At 43.0% G+C, this 17,795-nt stretch overlaps 1 protein-coding gene across 1 annotated transcript in view; it reads left to right on the top strand.

The window, feature by feature from the left end:
• Positions 1-17,564, top strand: part of LOC130580862 (myosin-3-like) — a 25,226-nt gene extending 7,662 nt beyond the window's left edge. Inside the window, 25 exon segments of the mRNA XM_057378617.1 lie at positions 454-763; positions 933-1,006; positions 1,963-2,258; positions 4,145-4,268; positions 4,360-4,496; positions 4,577-4,832; positions 5,012-5,254; positions 5,638-5,814; positions 5,894-6,039; positions 6,127-6,217; positions 7,127-7,516; positions 7,618-7,744; positions 9,028-9,146; positions 9,627-9,823; positions 10,007-10,190; positions 10,410-10,575; positions 11,172-11,296; positions 11,495-11,803; positions 11,888-12,091; positions 12,224-12,349; positions 13,881-14,051; positions 14,144-14,248; positions 14,322-14,417; positions 14,543-14,680; positions 17,393-17,564. Coding sequence (XP_057234600.1) covers positions 454-763; positions 933-1,006; positions 1,963-2,258; positions 4,145-4,268; positions 4,360-4,496; positions 4,577-4,832; positions 5,012-5,254; positions 5,638-5,814; positions 5,894-6,039; positions 6,127-6,217; positions 7,127-7,516; positions 7,618-7,744; positions 9,028-9,146; positions 9,627-9,823; positions 10,007-10,190; positions 10,410-10,575; positions 11,172-11,296; positions 11,495-11,803; positions 11,888-12,091; positions 12,224-12,349; positions 13,881-14,051; positions 14,144-14,248; positions 14,322-14,417; positions 14,543-14,680; positions 17,393-17,416 — 4,335 coding nt within the window. The 3' untranslated portion in view covers positions 17,417-17,564.
• The last annotated feature ends 231 nt before the right edge of the window (positions 17,565-17,795 follow it).

Genomic DNA, 17,795 nt, shown 5'->3' with positions numbered 1-17,795 from the left:
TCCTTCCCTCCTTCCTTCCTTCCTTCCTCCCCTTTTTTCTTTTAATTGTCACTTTTCAATGTCATATTTACTCCAGTTGTCTTCTGTCTTTGTGTATTGGTTTCTCATCAGGTTTTTCTCTCAGTTAAATTCAAATGCAAGGAAACCTCGTGTCTGGTTGCTTTTTGTTCTTTCTGAGTAAAAAGTCACTACTGTATTCCAGGAAGTTRCTACACAGTTCTTGCCTGACTTCTTTTGTTTTCCACACACTGTCTGGTAGTTCAAAAATGTTTATGAAAATCTTATGAGTTCTTTTGAATATCTTGCCAGCTGTTCACAARAATCTTGCTTAACTGCTCCTCCCAGGCTAATTCTCTATGTAATAGCTCCAATATTTCAATTTTAGCATGTCTTTCACTCTGTATTATTATGGCTTGGATTCATCTTATTTGAAAACACCATTTTTCTCTTCAGCCCATGGGCATCTTCTCCATCCTGGAAGAGGAGTGCATGTTCCCCAAGGCAACTGACACCTCTTTCAAGAACAAACTCTATGATCAGCACCTGGGCAAGTCCAGCAGCTTCCAGAAGCCCAAACCAGGGAAAGGCAAGGCTGAGGCTCACTTCTCCCTGGTGCACTATGCTGGCACAGTGGATTACAACATCTCTGGCTGGCTGGAGAAGAACAAGGACCCTCTGAACGAAACTGTCATTGGGCTGTACCAGAAATCATCTATGAAAATATTATGCCATCTTTATGCCAGCTTTGCTTCCATRGATGAAGGTGAGTTCAGAGGATTTTGTTTCCAGTTTGGGGTTTCCTACTGTACCTCTCACGTGACATGGATCAGTGTTCAGTCAGTGCTGGTGTGCTGTGTAATAGATGCACAATTATCAGACTGTCAAAAGGGTCTGCAGCAGTTCCTCAGCTGGACTGTCATCTCATTTTCCAGCTGAAGGTGATGGAAAGAAGAAAGGAACCAAGAAAAAGGCCTCTTCCTTCCAAACTGTGTCTGTACTCTTTCGGGTAAGTGTGTTCTCTGGCAGAGACTGCTGAGAGGGCAGTCCTGTCACACCAGGCTCCACAGCCCACTCCCTCTGTTGCTACTCTGTGCCAAGTTACCTTTAGAATCTCACAAAGGTTCATTTGAGTTCTGCTTTGCTCAGGTCCRGTGGGATGATAGTGAAGAGGGGAAGTCGTGCTTTATCAGGTTGTACAGTGAGCTGCAGCATCCTTCCCTTCTCTGCTGTCACCACCTTCTACAAGCACCAAGTCCAGGCCATTGTGAGGCAGCCAGGACCTTGCAGGCAGCGTGAGCAGCACAGGTTACATGTTGCTGCTGCAATGCCTCTGTAACTGAGGCCGGGAACAGATTTGTCCCTTCCTGGCAGGATGAGAAGCACATCATCYCCTGGCAGTGATGGGGTCCCTTCTCAGAGTGTGTCATTATTGCGTGAGATGATTAAAGAATTGCAATGCTAGCARAAACTACCCTGCAGAGAAGGTGACTTACGTCATCAGCAAACTAATTTTGTAGCTCAATTGTCTTTTAAAATATATGTAACTAATATATCTAAGCAATGAAAGCAAGAATTGATCCATTTATTCTTTTGATTAAAACTTTTTTTGGTCAGGACAGGTCATATATATGGTATCCCAGAATATAGTTAATTTTTTATGGTATCCCAGAATATAGGTTTGTTTTTTTTTTATGGTATCCCAGAATATAGTTAATTTTTTTCTATCCTCATCCTGTTTAAGAGCTCTTATGGTTAGTCTTGTACCTAAAGGACACTTGTCCATTTTAAGACAGGAGAGAAGTTCTTCAATAGTAGCCATTTACTTTGCTGATGCCTATGCAGGATTATAGAATATTCACCAGAAGAGTAAGGAGAAAGTTCTGAATTTTTATTTTTCAGCAGAGTCAAATCACTTTGAGGACTGAGATCATATAGAGATTACAAATGAYCTCTGTTTTACAGGAAAATCTAAATAAGCTGATGTCTAACTTGCGAACAACTCACCCTCACTTTGTGCGTTGCATCATTCCCAATGAAACAAAGACCCCAGGTAATACATAAAACATAGAGTAGAAAGGGGCAGAAAGAGCAATTTCCAAGGCCAGAACAGTCAGTGTGTCCCCATGTTGCTCTGTCATAGGCCTGATGGATCACAAGCTTGTTCTGCACCAGCTGCGATGTAACGGTGTTCTGGAAGGCATTCGGATCTGCAGGAAAGGCTTTCCTAACAAGATATCATATGGGGATTTCAAACAAAGGTCTGGAATAACATTCTTGTGTTTGCATTAAGCCAAATTCATCTGAAAGAAGGGTCTTGCTAAACCAATCCATGATTTAGTTGTTAGGAAAAGACTATTTAAATATTTAACAATCATGGAAAACAGAAGACGTATATAATTGTGTGGTCTGTGTGGGCAGTGCCCACCCAGACACCTTCCTCAATACTGTATGCCTAAACTTATTTTTAATTTATTCCTGTAATGTGAATGTTTGGGTATTCCTTGCTTTAATTCTGAAATTGGACACAAGCATGTTTCAGCAAAAATACAGAGGGTGGTCTATACACATGCTCTATTTAACCTCTATCAAGTGGAGAAGAATGTGGTTTAAATAATTCTGACTAGAATGGTCTCACAGAGAGGAAATTGTGTTAAACCCAATACTACTTTTTGATGCAATGCCAAGTTTGACTGGCAAATAGAGCTGCAGTAACAAAAGGAACTTCAACAGGAAGTCCAACATAATTCCACATGACTCTCTCATTTTGTGCTGAGTTAACATTTCTGCATTGTAACATTTCTACAGCATTAGCACATTAATTTATAGATAAAMCCCCACAACCAGAAAATCTTCTCTTGGGAATTGCTTTGCAAAAAGACATTTTTTGGGTAACCTAGTTGGGGTCATCTGCTTTCTGTGTTAGAACAGAAGCAAATGTAGGGTCAGATCTCTAAGAATAAAGAAATCACTCCCCCTTTACAGCTCTGTGCAGGGCGTACTGGAGAGCAGGACACTGAGAAGGGCTGAAATGGTATTTTGGATACTGACTGAAGGCAACAGCTCAGGCATTGTTGTGGGAGGGTAGATTTGTGTATGGATGCCAAAACTGAGTAAAATAATCTCTCAGTGTAGGATTAGGAAATCCGTTGCTGGATACGGTGTGAAATTCTAGGTTATATGGTTCAGGAGGAATGTGGAAAGCTGGAAATAGTTCAGAAAAGAGCTATGGGATAAATGTGAACTCTGTACAGGGAGAGATTTAAATCAAACTACAGTGGGGAGGCCCTGGCACGGTTGCCCAGAGAAGCTGTGGCTGCCCCATCCCTGGAAGGTCAGGCTGGACATTGAGGCTTGGAGCAGCCTGGGACAGTGGAAGGTGTGGGATTGGATGATCCTTAAGRTCCCTTCCAACCCAAACAATTCTGTGAATCCATGAGTCTATTTAACTCATGAAATTGAGTGTTAACAGATGATTTGCTTGTGATGTGGAGAACCTACAACCAAAGATTTCTGAATATGCAGGAAGTTGTCTTCTAAATGACAAACTTAAAGCAAAACTCCAAGGGTGGGCCCTGAAAAAGGATGTTGTCAATGTAGAAATGAAGTATACTTTTCCCACCATGAGGATGAATAGTTTACCTGGGACACTCTTGAGGTTTGAAATAAGGTTTCAAATAAGATTTCAAGTATGATTGAAATTTTTTGTTATTTTTTAAGTATGTACTAGGTTGATCACAATAGGGCTGGATGAGCAAGACTGGGAGACTGCTGTGCATGGGTTATATAGGGAGTTAGATTAATTGCAGCAGTTCCCCTACTCTTAAAATCCCTCAAATTTTTGAATTTGCAGCTAACCCAGTGAACTGGACCCCCTAGACTAGTGATAATGACTGTGACAGAGATGAGCAGAGTCTCTCAGGTCCAGAGAACAGACTGCCATGCCTTCAGTCTCAGTGAGGGCTGTAATACATCCTTGGAACCTACTGAACTGATCTGCTGCTATTTGCCACTTTTCTTACTGCTTTGCTATTTGAGGCTGGAGGTGTGAGTCAGACTCAGCCTTCCTGTGTATCTTCAAACTGACAACTGTCCTTGTGGCACTAAAATGATATTGATGGATAAGCTTTTTCCTTTATTTTGTCAGATACCGCCTTCTGAATGCCAGTGTCATTCCAGAAGGAAAGTTTATTGATAGCAAGAAGGCGTGTGAAAAATTGCTGTCTTCCATTGAGATAGATCATACTCAGTACAAATTTGGACACACTAAGGTAAATGTTTAATTTTGCCATATGGTAAGAAATTATGCATTGCATTAAAATGTAAGCCCAGSAACGAGTGATGTCTGTTCTTTGGCTGCAGGTGTTCTTCAAGGCTGGTTTGCTGGGTGTCCTGGAAGAGATGCGAGATGATTGCTTAGGACAGCTGATCACACGGACCCAGGCTTTGTGCAGGGGATACCTCAAGAGACTTGAGTTGAAAAGAATGTTTGACCACAGGTGGGTGTCTTCKGTAAGGTCTGGTTGCTCAAAGATGGGCTTTATTTACAGTACTGATGGATGGATCACTTTGTTTTCAGGGAGTCCATCCTCTGCATCCAATAYAACATCCGTGCATTCATGAAAGTCAAACAGTGGCCCTGGATGAAGCTGTACTTCAAGTTCAAACCCCTCTTAAAATGTGTGGAAACTGAGAAAGAAATGGCCATGATGAAGGAAGAGTTTGAGAGAACGAAAGAAGAGCTGGCTAAATCAGAAACCACGAGGAAAGAACTGGAAGAAAAAATGGTAACTCTGGTGCAAGAGAAAAAGGATCTACAGCTGCAAGTACAAACTGTACGTAATTAAAATAACTTTTGGCTCTTCAGATTACATAAATTTTGTGTGAGTGTTCAGGAAAAGGCGGAAAGRAAATTCTGTTATGTCATGTTCCAGCCACTTAATAAGCAGGGGATTTCTTCAAATGTCAGTGACAATATGTGACAATGAAAYGCATTTCTGTTCTCTCTAAAAAGGAAAATGAAAATTTGGCTGATGCTGAAGAAAGATGTGACCAGCTGATCAAATCAAAATTCCAGCTGGAAGCAAGAATAAAGGAGGTAATGGAAAAATTGGAGGATGACGAGGAGATGAATGCTGATCTGACAGCCAGAAAGAGGAAACTGGAGGATGAATACTCTGAGCTGAAGAAAGATATTGATGACCTTGAGTTAACATTGGTCAAGGCTGAAAAGGAAAAGCATACCACTGAAAACAAGGTGCTTTTTATTTCTGCAAGGTTTAATAACAGTTGTTCTGTCTATGTGTAGTCTGTAAAGGTTCAGTAAATTGCAATGCTTACATGCTGCTGTGTAAGGAGATCTATGGGCCTGGTATTGAATCTGGTCACCTCCAATGTGCAGGAAAACCAACCCATATGCATACAAAAATTGAAGTTTAAAATACATACATTAAAAATGAAGTTCAGCATTGCTTTGTGACTTCGAAGGGTTGATACATAAACAGAGAGATGGTAGAGTTTGACCATACAATACAAGTAATTTTCAGCCTCTTGGAGAGTCTAACAACAAGTTCATTGTGTTTGTTGCCTGTGTGAGGGCCAAAATTATAAGTGACCTTTAAGTATTTTGCCTTACAATAGGTGAAAAATCTGACTGAAGTAGTGACAGATTTGGAAGAGACTGTTGCAAAATTAGTCAAGGAGAARAAGGCCCTGCARGAAGCCCAGCACCAGGCAYTGGATGACCTGCAAATAGAGGAGGACAAAGTTAATACCCTCACCAAAGTTAGGATCAAGCTGGAGCAACAAGTGAACCATGTGAGCATGTTCAACACAAGGAGAGGAGCAGATTCTTTGGTTGTTCCATCAGTTATGTTTATATATGTTTATGTTGCAGGTTGAAGGATCTTTAGAACTTGAAAGGAAAGCGTGTGTGGACCTTGAACGAGCAAAGAGAAAGCTTGAGGGAGACTTGAAACTTGCACAGGAAACCATAGTAGATCTGGAGAATGATAAACAACTTTTAGATGAAAAATTAAGGAAGTATGAGAAAAATAAATCAATGAAAATGTATTATTTTGCTTTAACTGGACATACTTTCTTTTTATTAAAATAACATCTCCTTCACAGGAAAGACTTTGATTTTCACCAGATGCAAAATAAAATTGCAGAACAGCACAATTCAGGTACTCATTTGCAGAAGAAGATCAGAGAATTGCAGGCAAGAGCCTTTATGTACCTACTTCACCATTACTGTTTGCTTGTTTTGAACTGTAATACCATGAATAATGCTTGCCCACAGTTTGGCATTGGCTCCATCAGACATAGGGAAACCTTCCAACAATTTCTCACAGAAGCCACCCCTGTATGCCCCTWCTACCAAAACTTGGCCATGCAAACCTGACACAACAACAAAAARCTGTGATCTAAAGTTAGAATTGATGCCTGATGATTTTTGCTTTTCCTTTTTACGCTTTCTGTACCCTCTATGCATTCCCCTGCACTCCTTAGCCCACATGCTTGTAATTCCTGTACCCTGATATTCCAGCTTAGTTTAGGAGTTCTGCTGGGCAGAGACCAAACATCCTGAGGAAGGGCTCAGTGTGCCCTGTGCTATCTTAAACCCGAAGCTCCAGCCTTGGTCGAGCCTTCTCTCTGGAACATCCTGTGTAAACTGGGCTCTGGCCTCATCCAAGGGGGATTCATTAGAATAGGGGGACATTACTGCATTTGTGAAGTTTCTTATTGGGGAATCCTAGATAGATATGCTAATTCCTGAAACCTATAAAACTTGTACCCGTGCTGTACACGGGTGTGCATTCTGCCATCAAGTTGTGCACCTGGGATCCCAAATACCAAGGCAAAAACCATTTTATCCCCTTAACCGTGTCTGTGTCATTATTAAAAACTGGCCTTTCAAGGCAACAGAATGAGTTGATCCATAGGTCCTTTCCTGTCAGTAAATCCTTACCTACAATGCCAAAAAAGTGACATTTGAAGGAAGTTTGTTTTGCTTATAGTCTCCAAAACAAGGTGCTTGGTGTTCTACTGTGACAAATACACATTAGGCTAAGCGCTGAATTACTCATTCCCTATTTAATTCCTGATGTGCTGTTCCCTTGTAATGTAGGCCCAAGCTGCGGAGCTGGAAGAGGAGACCATGAGTGAGAAAGCGAGCCGGGTAAAAGCAGAGAAGCGTTGTGGTGAGCTGGCTCGTGAGCTTGAGGGAATCAGGGGAAGTCTTGAAGAAGCTGGAGGAGCCACCACTGCTCAAATGGAGCTGAACAAGAAGCGTGAGGCAGAATTCCAGAAGATGCGGCGTGACCTCGAAGAGGCCACGCTGCAGCACGAAGCCACGGCTGCCGCCCTGCGGAAGAAGCACGCYGACAGCACGGCTGARCTGGGGGAGCAGATCGACAACCTGCAACGCGTGAAGCAGAAGCTGGAGAAGGAGAAGAGTGAGCTGAAGATGGAGATTGATGACTTGGCCAGTCGTGCAGAGACCATTACTAAGTCCAAGGTGTTTCTTTAGAAGTTAAATACTTGAATTGCCAATATTTCTCTCCAGTGGGCACTTCACAAACACACCTGCACAGGTTCCACCTTCTCATTCTCTTTCAGGTTAAYCTGGAAAAAAGGTACCACACCCTGGAAGATGAGATGAGTGAGATGAAAGCCAGACTTGAGGAACACCACAGGAATGTGAATGAGATGGTGATACAAAAAGCCCAGCTCCAGACAGAGTCAGGTAAGGAAGGCACAAAGATGTGGCACTTCTTGAATCCACTACAAGCATTTAATTAGTTGGGAACTAAACAGATAAACTGATTGGCCTTTGTGCCACGCCAGCTCTTGTCCAGGTTAGATGTCAAGCACCAAAGGATCACTGCACGCCCTCCTTGGTGACTGCCTTAAGTGAAATTTCCCAACAGAGAGRCACAGCAGAAATGGCAGTGGCAGCACTATTAATCCATATTTTGGGAGATGAGGGGGTGTCACTCAGATATGGGTAGRACAAAATACTATGTTGTACCAGTCACCCAAAGCTGCTGGAGCACAGGTAGCTSTGGTCTGTTGACAGCAGCAATGATGAAGCAGGTTCCTTGTAGCCTGGGGTGCTCCAAATACAAATATTGCAAATTCCTGTGTGAAAAAAAAAAGTATGGAAACCTACCTGGAATCAGTTCTGGAGATAGTACAGAATATTAACAAGTGTTATGAAGTGGGTTCAGAAGAAAAGGAAGAAAAGRGAAAAAGGGGAAAGGTCCCKGTGCAAGCAGAACCAGAGACCTTCAATAACTCAGGAGATGAGCAGCAGAGAAAAAGAAGTTTCCAGAGCAGGTGAACAGAACAAGGAGAKGTCAAGTAAACACTGATAACAGGGSTATGAAAGCAGAAGGAATTTACTAAAACTGTGCAAAGAGGTAGACAGTATTAATTTAGTAGAAAATATGGCAAAACGGAATGGGAATAAAACACAGAATAAACTAGAAAGAGTGATATAACTTGAAGAGAAACATGTAGACCCAGAGGCAGCATTGCCAACTTCCCTGTACTATTTTAAAAAAGGTTGTCAGAACAGAAGAAATTTAGAGAGGATAAGAATCAAGAAAGGAAAGGAAGGTTGGAAACTCTAGAGAAACTCAGTGCTATGCAGTAGTTAAAGCTGAGAGAATTATGAGTTAAACGTGAATATTGACAAATGAACAGAAAACCTTATGATTAAAGCAGAATAGGAGCAATGTTGAAGGAGATAGAAACAGGTAAGTGTTGGAGGGGACTTTTATCTGTCTCATAATTTCATTACTAAAGGCTGCATTATTCTATGAATAAAAATGACATGGTAAAAATATATGTATGATGGGAATGGTTRAATAAGAATGGTGGAAGTATGTACATAACAGGAACAACTGACAAGGTAAACAGTGCTGTGTGATTCCACTTACCTATTATGATTWTTATTATAATATATGGATGCTCTCAGGATGCTTCTTCTGCACAGTATTGAGAACTTGTCCTGTCTTGTCATAGGTGAACTAAGCCGTCAACTCAAAGAGAAAGAGACTGTAAGGCTGCAGCTGTCCAGAAGCAAGCAGGCACTTACACAGCAAATGGAAGATCTCAAAAGGCAGCTGGAGCAAGAGATCAAGGTAATGCAAACTACTGAGCACCTGCTAAGGCTTTAAAATGTATCAGGGTCTCAGCTCATTTAAAAAACACTTTTGGAAGTTTGTAAGTATTGCCTGTAGTYTAACACAGTAAAATTGCCCCTGGGCAAGATGTGTCCAGTAAGCACTGTGTTCAGTGAGTTCCTTGCTAARGATGACTCTGGCATGCTAAAAGTGRTTTAACTTAAAGTGAATTTTGAATTTTAAAGCCATAGTCTATGTGATTTCTYTATCTTCTGTAGCCATAAGGAAGAAAAGTTACAGCATATGCCAAGATGAAGKCATCACTTTTGGTCTTTTCTAATGGTAAAGTTGTGACAGATAAAGGCACCTCCCTGAAGGCTTTGTAAGCCTTTTGTCTTCTGGCCAAGCTGCAGTGATCATATTTCAGATATGTGAGGTCATGAGGTTGCTTGGTGGTCACAGCTAACAGAAATACATGATATTATGGGTAATTTTTAGGCCAAGAATGCCCTGGCCCACGCYCTGCAGTCCGCTCGCCACGACTGTGACTTGCTCCGGGAACAATATGAGGAGGAGCAGGAGGCCAAGGGGGAGCTGCAGCGAGCCCTGTCCAAGGCCAAYRGTGAAGTGGCSCAGTGGAGAACCAAATACSAGACRGAYGCGATTCAGCGCACRGAGGAGCTYGAGGAGGCCAAGTACAGAATTGATGAGATGAGCTGTGCAGATGTATATTGGGCAGAACATAGGCCCACTTTTAGTAGCCTGACCTAAATTATTTTCTTGGGGTTTGCATATAGTGTTAATTAAAATGACACACATAATGCAAGGATTTTTTAAATCATATGCTTGTTTTATTTATGTTTTATTATACATTTAAGGAAAAAGCTCGCCCAGCGTCTCCAGGAAGCAGGACAGCAGGCAGATACRCTGAATTCCAAGTGTGCCTCCTTGGAGAAGATGAAGTTGAAGTTGCAGGGGGAGGTGGAGGATCTGACACTGGATGCAGAGAGAGCAAACACATCAGCAGCTGCCCTTGACAGGAAACTGCAGAATTTTGATAAGGTGATAAGTGAGCACAGTATCTTTCAAGTGTAGCCTTCCTAGAAAGCCAAACTAACACTCTGTACATCAGTCAATGCTGAAGTCAAGGTGAGTTTAACTAGAAGTAGGCAGTAGGAATTTGTCCTGGTGTCAGAGACTGCAGTATTTATCTAGTACAAAACATAGTCACAGATAAAATAACATTTTCTGTACCAGCAGGAAATGAAAYATGTCTTTCAGGTCATGGCAGAATGGAAGAGGAAGTATGAGGAGAGTCAGCTGGAGCGGGAAGCACTCTCTAAAGAATCAGGCTCACTGAGCACAGAGCTTTTCAAAGTGAAAAATGCCTATGAGGAAACCTTAGATCAGCTTGAAACAATCAAACGGGAGAACACAGCTCTCCAGCGTACGTGTTTGGCTCTGTTTCCCTTCAGCTTTCACAGAGCAGCCACAACAAGGCGCACTCCACAAGCACTCTCATGTCTGCACGAGAGCACCGAGTGACAGCACGCTGTCCTTCCTGTGCTCTCCATCTTAATGCAGAATATCAGTGTCTTACCAAAAGTTGTCAAACATGTTTGGAAAGTGATTAAGCTAATAAAGCAAATGTTYTGGCTCTCCAGTATCTGCTGCAGAGGCATTGAAGTGCTGTTCCCAGGTAAAGGTGGTAACCTGGGGAGGCTGTGCAGCTTGTGAAAGTGTGTTTTACGGATGCACTGAGCACAAGGACAGGATCTGTGGTTTTGGACCCTGATGGCCTATCCATAGATGTAACACATGAAGGGCTCTTCCAGGCTCTCTGTGAAACCACAGAGATGCCCTACTTAGCCTGCATGAGTTGATTGTGGGTGGTTTTATCTGTACATATTTACAGAGACATATACCATTGTGTATGCATGTACATATATGTATACATATTKATGTATGCAAAAGAGGTTGCTGCTGAATGCAGCAGCAAAGCAGARTCCAGCTCCTCTGATTGATGTAATTCTTCTCTCACAGAGGAAGTAGCTGATCTGACAGAACAAATTACTGCAAATGGCAAAATGATCAGAGACCTTGAGAAAGCCAAAAAACAAGCTGAAATAGAAAAAAATGGGCTGCGATCAGCTCTGGACGAAGCAGAGGTGAGTTAGTTTAAATATTGCTGTAAATAGTAACGAGCATGCTGAACAGCTTTCTGTTCCTATTTCTGGCAGTAGCTGTGTGCAAGGTTGATTGCCACAAATTTTAGGAACTTCTGTGAAGTCACTAAGTAACACCACAATAATCRTGTTTTCTGAAATGTTACCTTCATCTTTATTTTTCCCCTTTTTATTTTAAAGGCAGCYCTTGAGCGTGAAGAAGTCAAAATCCTGAGTGTCAACCAAGAGTTGACTCAGATAAAGTCAGAAATCAATAGAAAGATTGCTGACAAGAATGAGGAGATCAACGAGCTAAAAAAGAACAATGARAGGACTGTGGAGACAATGCAGGCTGCTTTGGATGCTGAGATCAGGAGCAGAAGCGAGTCTTTAAGGCTGAAGAAGAAGATGGAGGGAGACCTGAATGAAATGGAGATCCAGCTGAGCYATGCCAAYCGCCAGGCAGCAGAGGCACAGAAAYACCTGCACAGCATCCAGGGAGCTCTCAAGGTCTTGCTTTACCTTCTGGTTGRTTTGTTTTTAAGTACAGTATTCAAGAAATTCATTAGGACAAAACTGTCTCTTCAAATATAGGACACACAGCTKCACTTGGAYGATKCTSTSAGGACACAGGATGACCTGAAGGAGCAGGTGRCCATGGTGGARCGCCGAGCAAACCTGCTGCAGGCTGAAGTTGAGGAGCTACGGGCAGCCCTGGAGCAGACAGAGCAGTCCAAGAAAAAGACTGAGCAGGAGCTTCTGGATGCAAGTGAGAGAGTTCAGCTTCTCCATACCCAGGTAGTTTGCTTTACTGAGACTGAGATGTTTTGGGGTCCAGGGATTGATAGAGTAAGAATGAATAATAATTGACAGTCTCTGTGTGTTAGACCCCAAAGACAGACACTCAAAACCTCTCTTTCTCCTCCATAGAACACCAGCCTTTTTAATACAAAGAAGAAGCTGGAAATGGATATGGTACAAATCCAAACAGAGATAGAGGATGTTACCAATGAAGCAAAAAGTGCCGAAGAAAGAGCAAAGAAGGCAATGACAGATGTGAGGATGTTACTGTGGTTTTCACTTYGAATTTTCAGGGCTTCCAGTGGCATTGCTGCTGCAAGTTAATGTAAATACTCCTGTCACATGTTGGACAAGGAACCAGTCTGTGGGCCTGGTTGAAAAGGTTACGTATCAGAGGAGGATTAGAGCAGCAGGGAATATGTCCTGCTGACAGATGGGGCTGTTGCCATCATAAAGAACTAAACCCGCATTTAGTCAGTCRAAAACAAAATAACTTTATTCAGTGYTGCATGAMAATGTAATRCAMAAAGAAATCCTRCAGTACTGAAACCAGAGAAGTGGCTGAAGTATTTAAATAGTTATATTTGCAAAATCTTATTTCAAAACATTTTAAATGAGAATTGTAAATTTTCATTCAAAATTGGTGCTAAATCCTCCCAGACAAGRCCTGTGAAGTTCAGCCAGGCAATGKGGCCAGTGTGTCATGGGACTCAACCTGCCAATGATTTTTGATGCAGAGGATCAAACCAAAATCTTAACATTTAGATACATTATTTGGARTTAAAATAGAAAGAAAACTTTTCAACTTGCTCATGAAAATGAAAGAAAAGTTAAAAAGATTCTCAGAATCATTAGGATTGGAAGGGATGTCTGGAGACCATCTACTCCAACCCCCTTGTCCAGGAGGGTCACCTGCAGCAGATGACACAGGAACATGTTCAGGTGGGTTTGGAATGTCTCCAGAGAGGGAGATTCCATGCTCTTCCTGGGCAGCTGTTCCATGTTCTTCCACCCTCCATGGAAAGAATCTCTTCCTCATATTGAGGTATTCTTGTGTTTTAATAATTTCTATTCTGTTTGAATAAAAGAGAAAGAAAGCATTGCAATGAATTATACACACATATACRTATATATTTATATAAAATTTCTAGGGCTCACATTTTTCAATTTAGACCTTTTCAGATATTTTTCTGCTAAAGCAATTTGTTGAATTTTACATTAATTATAAGTTATGTCACTCAATTTTTTGCCAAAATGCTTATTTTTTTGTGTACAAATCCAACATTTGAGAGGAAAATTAATCTGACTGAAGTAGTGTCTTAAATAGCATAGATTATTTTAGACTATTTTGTGCCTTGTGGCATGAGCCCCCCAGGATGTTGTGGCAGTAGCAGAGCACTGAAGCACATCATTCAGCACACCCCACATGTGTTAAGCACAGAAGTCTTTCAGCTGTGCCATGTCCTGTGCCCAGGCTCTGCTGGGGCTCCAGGGGTTTTTTCTCCTKGCACCCAACTGTCAGTGGGGGTCACAGTGGGACCGTGCAGTGGGACAGAGCATTTACCCTTTCTGTGGCTCCAGCTCTGTGTGCAGCMAGGCAGACCTTTCCTGTCCTTTTCCCTACTATTTCCTGTCATGTTTTGCCGCTACCACGTCATGGAAGAAAACAAAACAGGAAATGGGGTAGCAGGAATGGTCAGCAGGACGGGAGTTAATCCTCTGCTGGTGCACAGWATGTGGTGTTGTTTCACATTCTTCCAGTTTCTTGTGTCATCTCYCTTCCAAGGCAGCCATGATGGCAGAAGAGCTGAAGAAGGAGCAGGACACCARTGCCCACCTGGAGAGRATGAAGAAGAACCTGGACCAGACTGTGAAGGACCTGCAGCACCGTCTGGATGAAGCTGAGCAGCTGGCACTGAAGGGAGGGAAGAAGCAGATCCAGAAGCTGGAGGCCAGGGTGGGTACCAGCACTGAACATGGGTGTCAGAAACATCTTTCTTCTCCAAGTCCTGTGTGAGAGCTTAAGGCAATTGTTGATTAATTCACCAGATCCGAGAATTAGAAGCTGAACTGGAAGAAGAACATAAACAATACTCAGAGGCTATGAAAAACATCTGCAAATATGAACGGCATGTCAAAGAGCTCACTTTACAGGTGGGTAAAAATAGAAAGCAATTCTGATGTTTTGTCTCCCAAGGACATATAATTGCATGTTCTCTTTCCACAGAGTGAAGAACACAGGAAGAACATGATCAGGTTACAAGATCTGGTAGATAAACTGCAAATGAAAATAAAATCCTACAAAAGACAAGCTGAGGAAGCTGTGAGTCACTAAAGTGAAGCAGATACTTATTTACCAGTTCATMGGACTGTCAGTTTAAAAGTTGGCTCTTGTGCCCCAGCATGTTGCCAGATGGTTTTAAATTTTCTTTTGTTTTGCAATTTCAGGATGAACAAGCCAATATTAATCTGTCCAAATTAAGAAGAGCACAGCATAAGATACATGAGGCTGAGGAAAGGGCAGAGAATGCTGAAAGCCAAGTAAATAAGCTCAGAGCTAAGGCCCGAGAAGGCCCTGCTACAAAGGTAAGGCTTTACTGCAGATGTGCAGTTGTGCTGTTTGCTCAAGTRAGTCTAGCAGCAGATTTGTGCCTTACACTGGTATCAGCATCATTTGGAAACCTCCCCAGGTGCAGTTTAAGACTGCATCCTCTCACCCTGTTGCTGGATGCCTGGGAGAAGGGACAAAACCCAGCCTTGCTACACCCTTCTTTCAGGGAGCTGTGGAGAGTGATGAGGTCTACCCCGAGTCCCCTCTTCTCCAGGATGAGCAACCCCAGCTCCCTCAGCCTCCCCTCACAGGGTTTGTGTTCCAAGCCCTTCCCCAGCCTTGTTGCCCTTCTCTGGACACGCTCCAGTATCTCCACATCCTTCCCAAACTGGGGGGTCCAGAGCTGGACACAACACTCAAGGTGCGGCCTCACCATTGCTGAGTACAGGGAAAGAATGACTTCCCTGGTCCTGCTGACCCCTCTATTCCTGATACAGGCCAGGTGCCATTGGCCTTCTCGGCCACCTGGGTGCACTGCTGGCTCACGGTCAGTTGGTTGTTCAGCACTTTGTTGCGGTTTGGACCCTGAACGCCAAAGCAACACAGGACGTTTCCCCCCCCCCCACCCCCAGGAGAGGCAGAGGGGAGAACAAAACCTCAATTAACACCAAGATTTATGGCTTTTAGATAGGATAACGGATTGAGAGAAAGATTTCACACTCCAATGATGGTCAAACAGGATGAAAATCTTATGTTGCAAAAATTATTTATTACTAAAACTACTAATAATACTACATGGAAAGGGAAGAAAGCAATTAACCCAGAGGGGGAGGAGTCACAGGGAGAAAAATGGACCATTAAGATACYATTTTCTTACCCCCCTCCCCACCCCTCCCACCTTCTCATGCACAGTGTAGGCCGGGTGTAGAGGGGTTTTCTGATCAGTTTATCACCAGGATCTATTTCAGTCGCTTAAGAGAGGGGGGTCCTCCTTTTGCTCTGTATCACTGTGGGGTCTTCCCAGGAGCAGCCAGTCTGTCGAACCTGCTGATGGCGTGGGATTCCTTTTCCACAAAAGGGAAAGAGTCCTCCCAAGGCCAGGCTGCCTTCATTCCAGGAGCAAGGCTGTTCTCTCAAATCTCCTGGCAGAACACAGTTTCTTCTGGGCATCCACTCACTCCAGGCGTGGCAGGGCCACCTCTCCCCCACGGGCTGTGATCAGTCCAGTCCTCCAAGGCCAGATTATTTATCTTGGGTGCAGGRCCTCTCTCTSTAYAGATCTCTGTCTAAGAGACTGACTSCACAGACAGTCACCTCGGGAACAGCCTGCTCCCCCATGGTGTGGTCAGCACAAAGGCTTTCAAAGCACCTTCTCCCCTTCTTCTCCACTGACCTTGGTGTCTCCATTTCTTTTTACATCTCCTTTCCTCTCCCTCACCTCTAACTAAGAGTTAAAGGCAGCTCCTGCAAACTAACTTGTTTTGAATTCTTAAATATGGGACCAATCATCACAGAGGTGTAACCAGCAYCTCCAATTGGMCCAGGCCTGGCCAGCAGCCTGTCCATCACCCTCAGAGCCATCAGAGATTGGCCCTAAAACACAGGGGCCAGGGCTCCTTTGCTGGACAAGATAAAAAGGGTTCTTGAAGTCTTTTATAGAGGAGCCATCTTTGTGGTTTTGTGGTCCCATCCTCCACCACCAAAAAACTGAACCCAAAACCATCACAATCCCCAGGTCCCTTTCTGCCTGGCTGCTGTCCATCCTCTCTGTCCTCAGCCTGGAGCACTGCAGGAGGTTGTTGTGGCCAAAGTGCAGGACCCAGTACATGGTCTTGTTGAACCTCACCTTGTTGGGTTTGGCCCATCAATCCAGCCTTTCCAGGTCCCTCTGCAGAGCCCTCCTACCCCCACTTCATGCCATGCTCCAGTAAAAGGCTTTGACTCCTCAGTGCTTGCCAGGCTATCTTGCCAATACCCCAGGGATGTTGGATGTAGGATGGCTGAGTGCAGGTTCCTGAGCAAAGTCTTTAGACATGAAATTTCCTTATAGAGGGAATGCTCAGTCTCWAATTGAATTGGAAGCCCAGACAGTGGCAACATTTCAGGCATCTCTTATTGGATATCCCAGGTAAAAGTTGGTTGAACAAACTGACTATGGGCCACTGTCTGCAATATCCTGTAGATTTAGATCCTGATTTGAGATGCCTGATACACCCTTGCACCTGGGAGATGTTAGAAAATKCTCAGTGTGAGAGAATTCAACTATCTGTKTTTACTTGGGGTTGTTTTCTGTGTGCTGAAGAAGAAATGGAATTCTCTCRGAGTAGGTAACAGAATGTTGTTAAATACTTGAAAGCATTCTTCCCATAGGATTACAACCTCCTTTTAAGGGGGAAAGGGAGATGAGAAGTTAAGAGATTGTAAAACAKAGCCTGGTGACAGGCTCTGCCTGCTCCAGGCCCATAACACAAGGCTTAGGCCTCGYTGCTTTTTGCTGCTGCTTTYTGTCCCYGTTTTGCTMGTGAAATAATGGAATTAATCTTTTCTTCATACTTTGGATTGTGYCATCTTGGTGTTACSTGCATATATTCARTTCACACAGTGGTTTTAAGGATTCCAGACACTGCTGCACTGGCCTGGGTTCCACTCAAATATCCTAGCTGGATGATGCACTGAGAGGGATGATTTTTAGGGATCAAACAACTCATCTTGGCATATGAAGACTAAACAAAGCCTCTTCTTTCTAGGTGGTGTTAGGAACTGAAAAATGAGCCTCCTCTGGGATAACTAGAACTTCCACCAAGTATCTCTCCAGCTGTGGTAGGAAGTAATTTTCCCTTTGTTTATGAACACRAACATTTTCTGTCACTGCTGCTGTACCAGTGTCAATAAAATAGATATCAGCAACTTCAGATGCTCCAAATGTGGATGTTTCAATGAGAGTAATTTTGTTCTAAGTTTAGTCAAAATTGTGGGTTTGAGTCTTACTTCTGCTATGACCAGTTTGACCAATTTTATCCTGAATTTAAAATCTAGAGGTTTGACAGGCTTCCTCCTCACCTTCTGGTTGGAAGCACCCACCCTGAGTGTGTTAGATGAAGCTGATAATAAAGTACTGTATGAACAGATGTGATGTGTCAAACATGCAAT

This window comes from Malurus melanocephalus, unplaced genomic scaffold (assembly GCF_030028575.1).
Source record: "Malurus melanocephalus ecotype Western Australia unplaced genomic scaffold, MMel_1.1 scaffold_368, whole genome shotgun sequence".
Taxonomy (NCBI): domain Eukaryota; kingdom Metazoa; phylum Chordata; class Aves; order Passeriformes; family Maluridae; genus Malurus; species Malurus melanocephalus.
The sequence above is the reverse complement of the archived record's forward strand: the minus strand, read 5'-3'. Positions and strand labels throughout refer to the sequence as shown.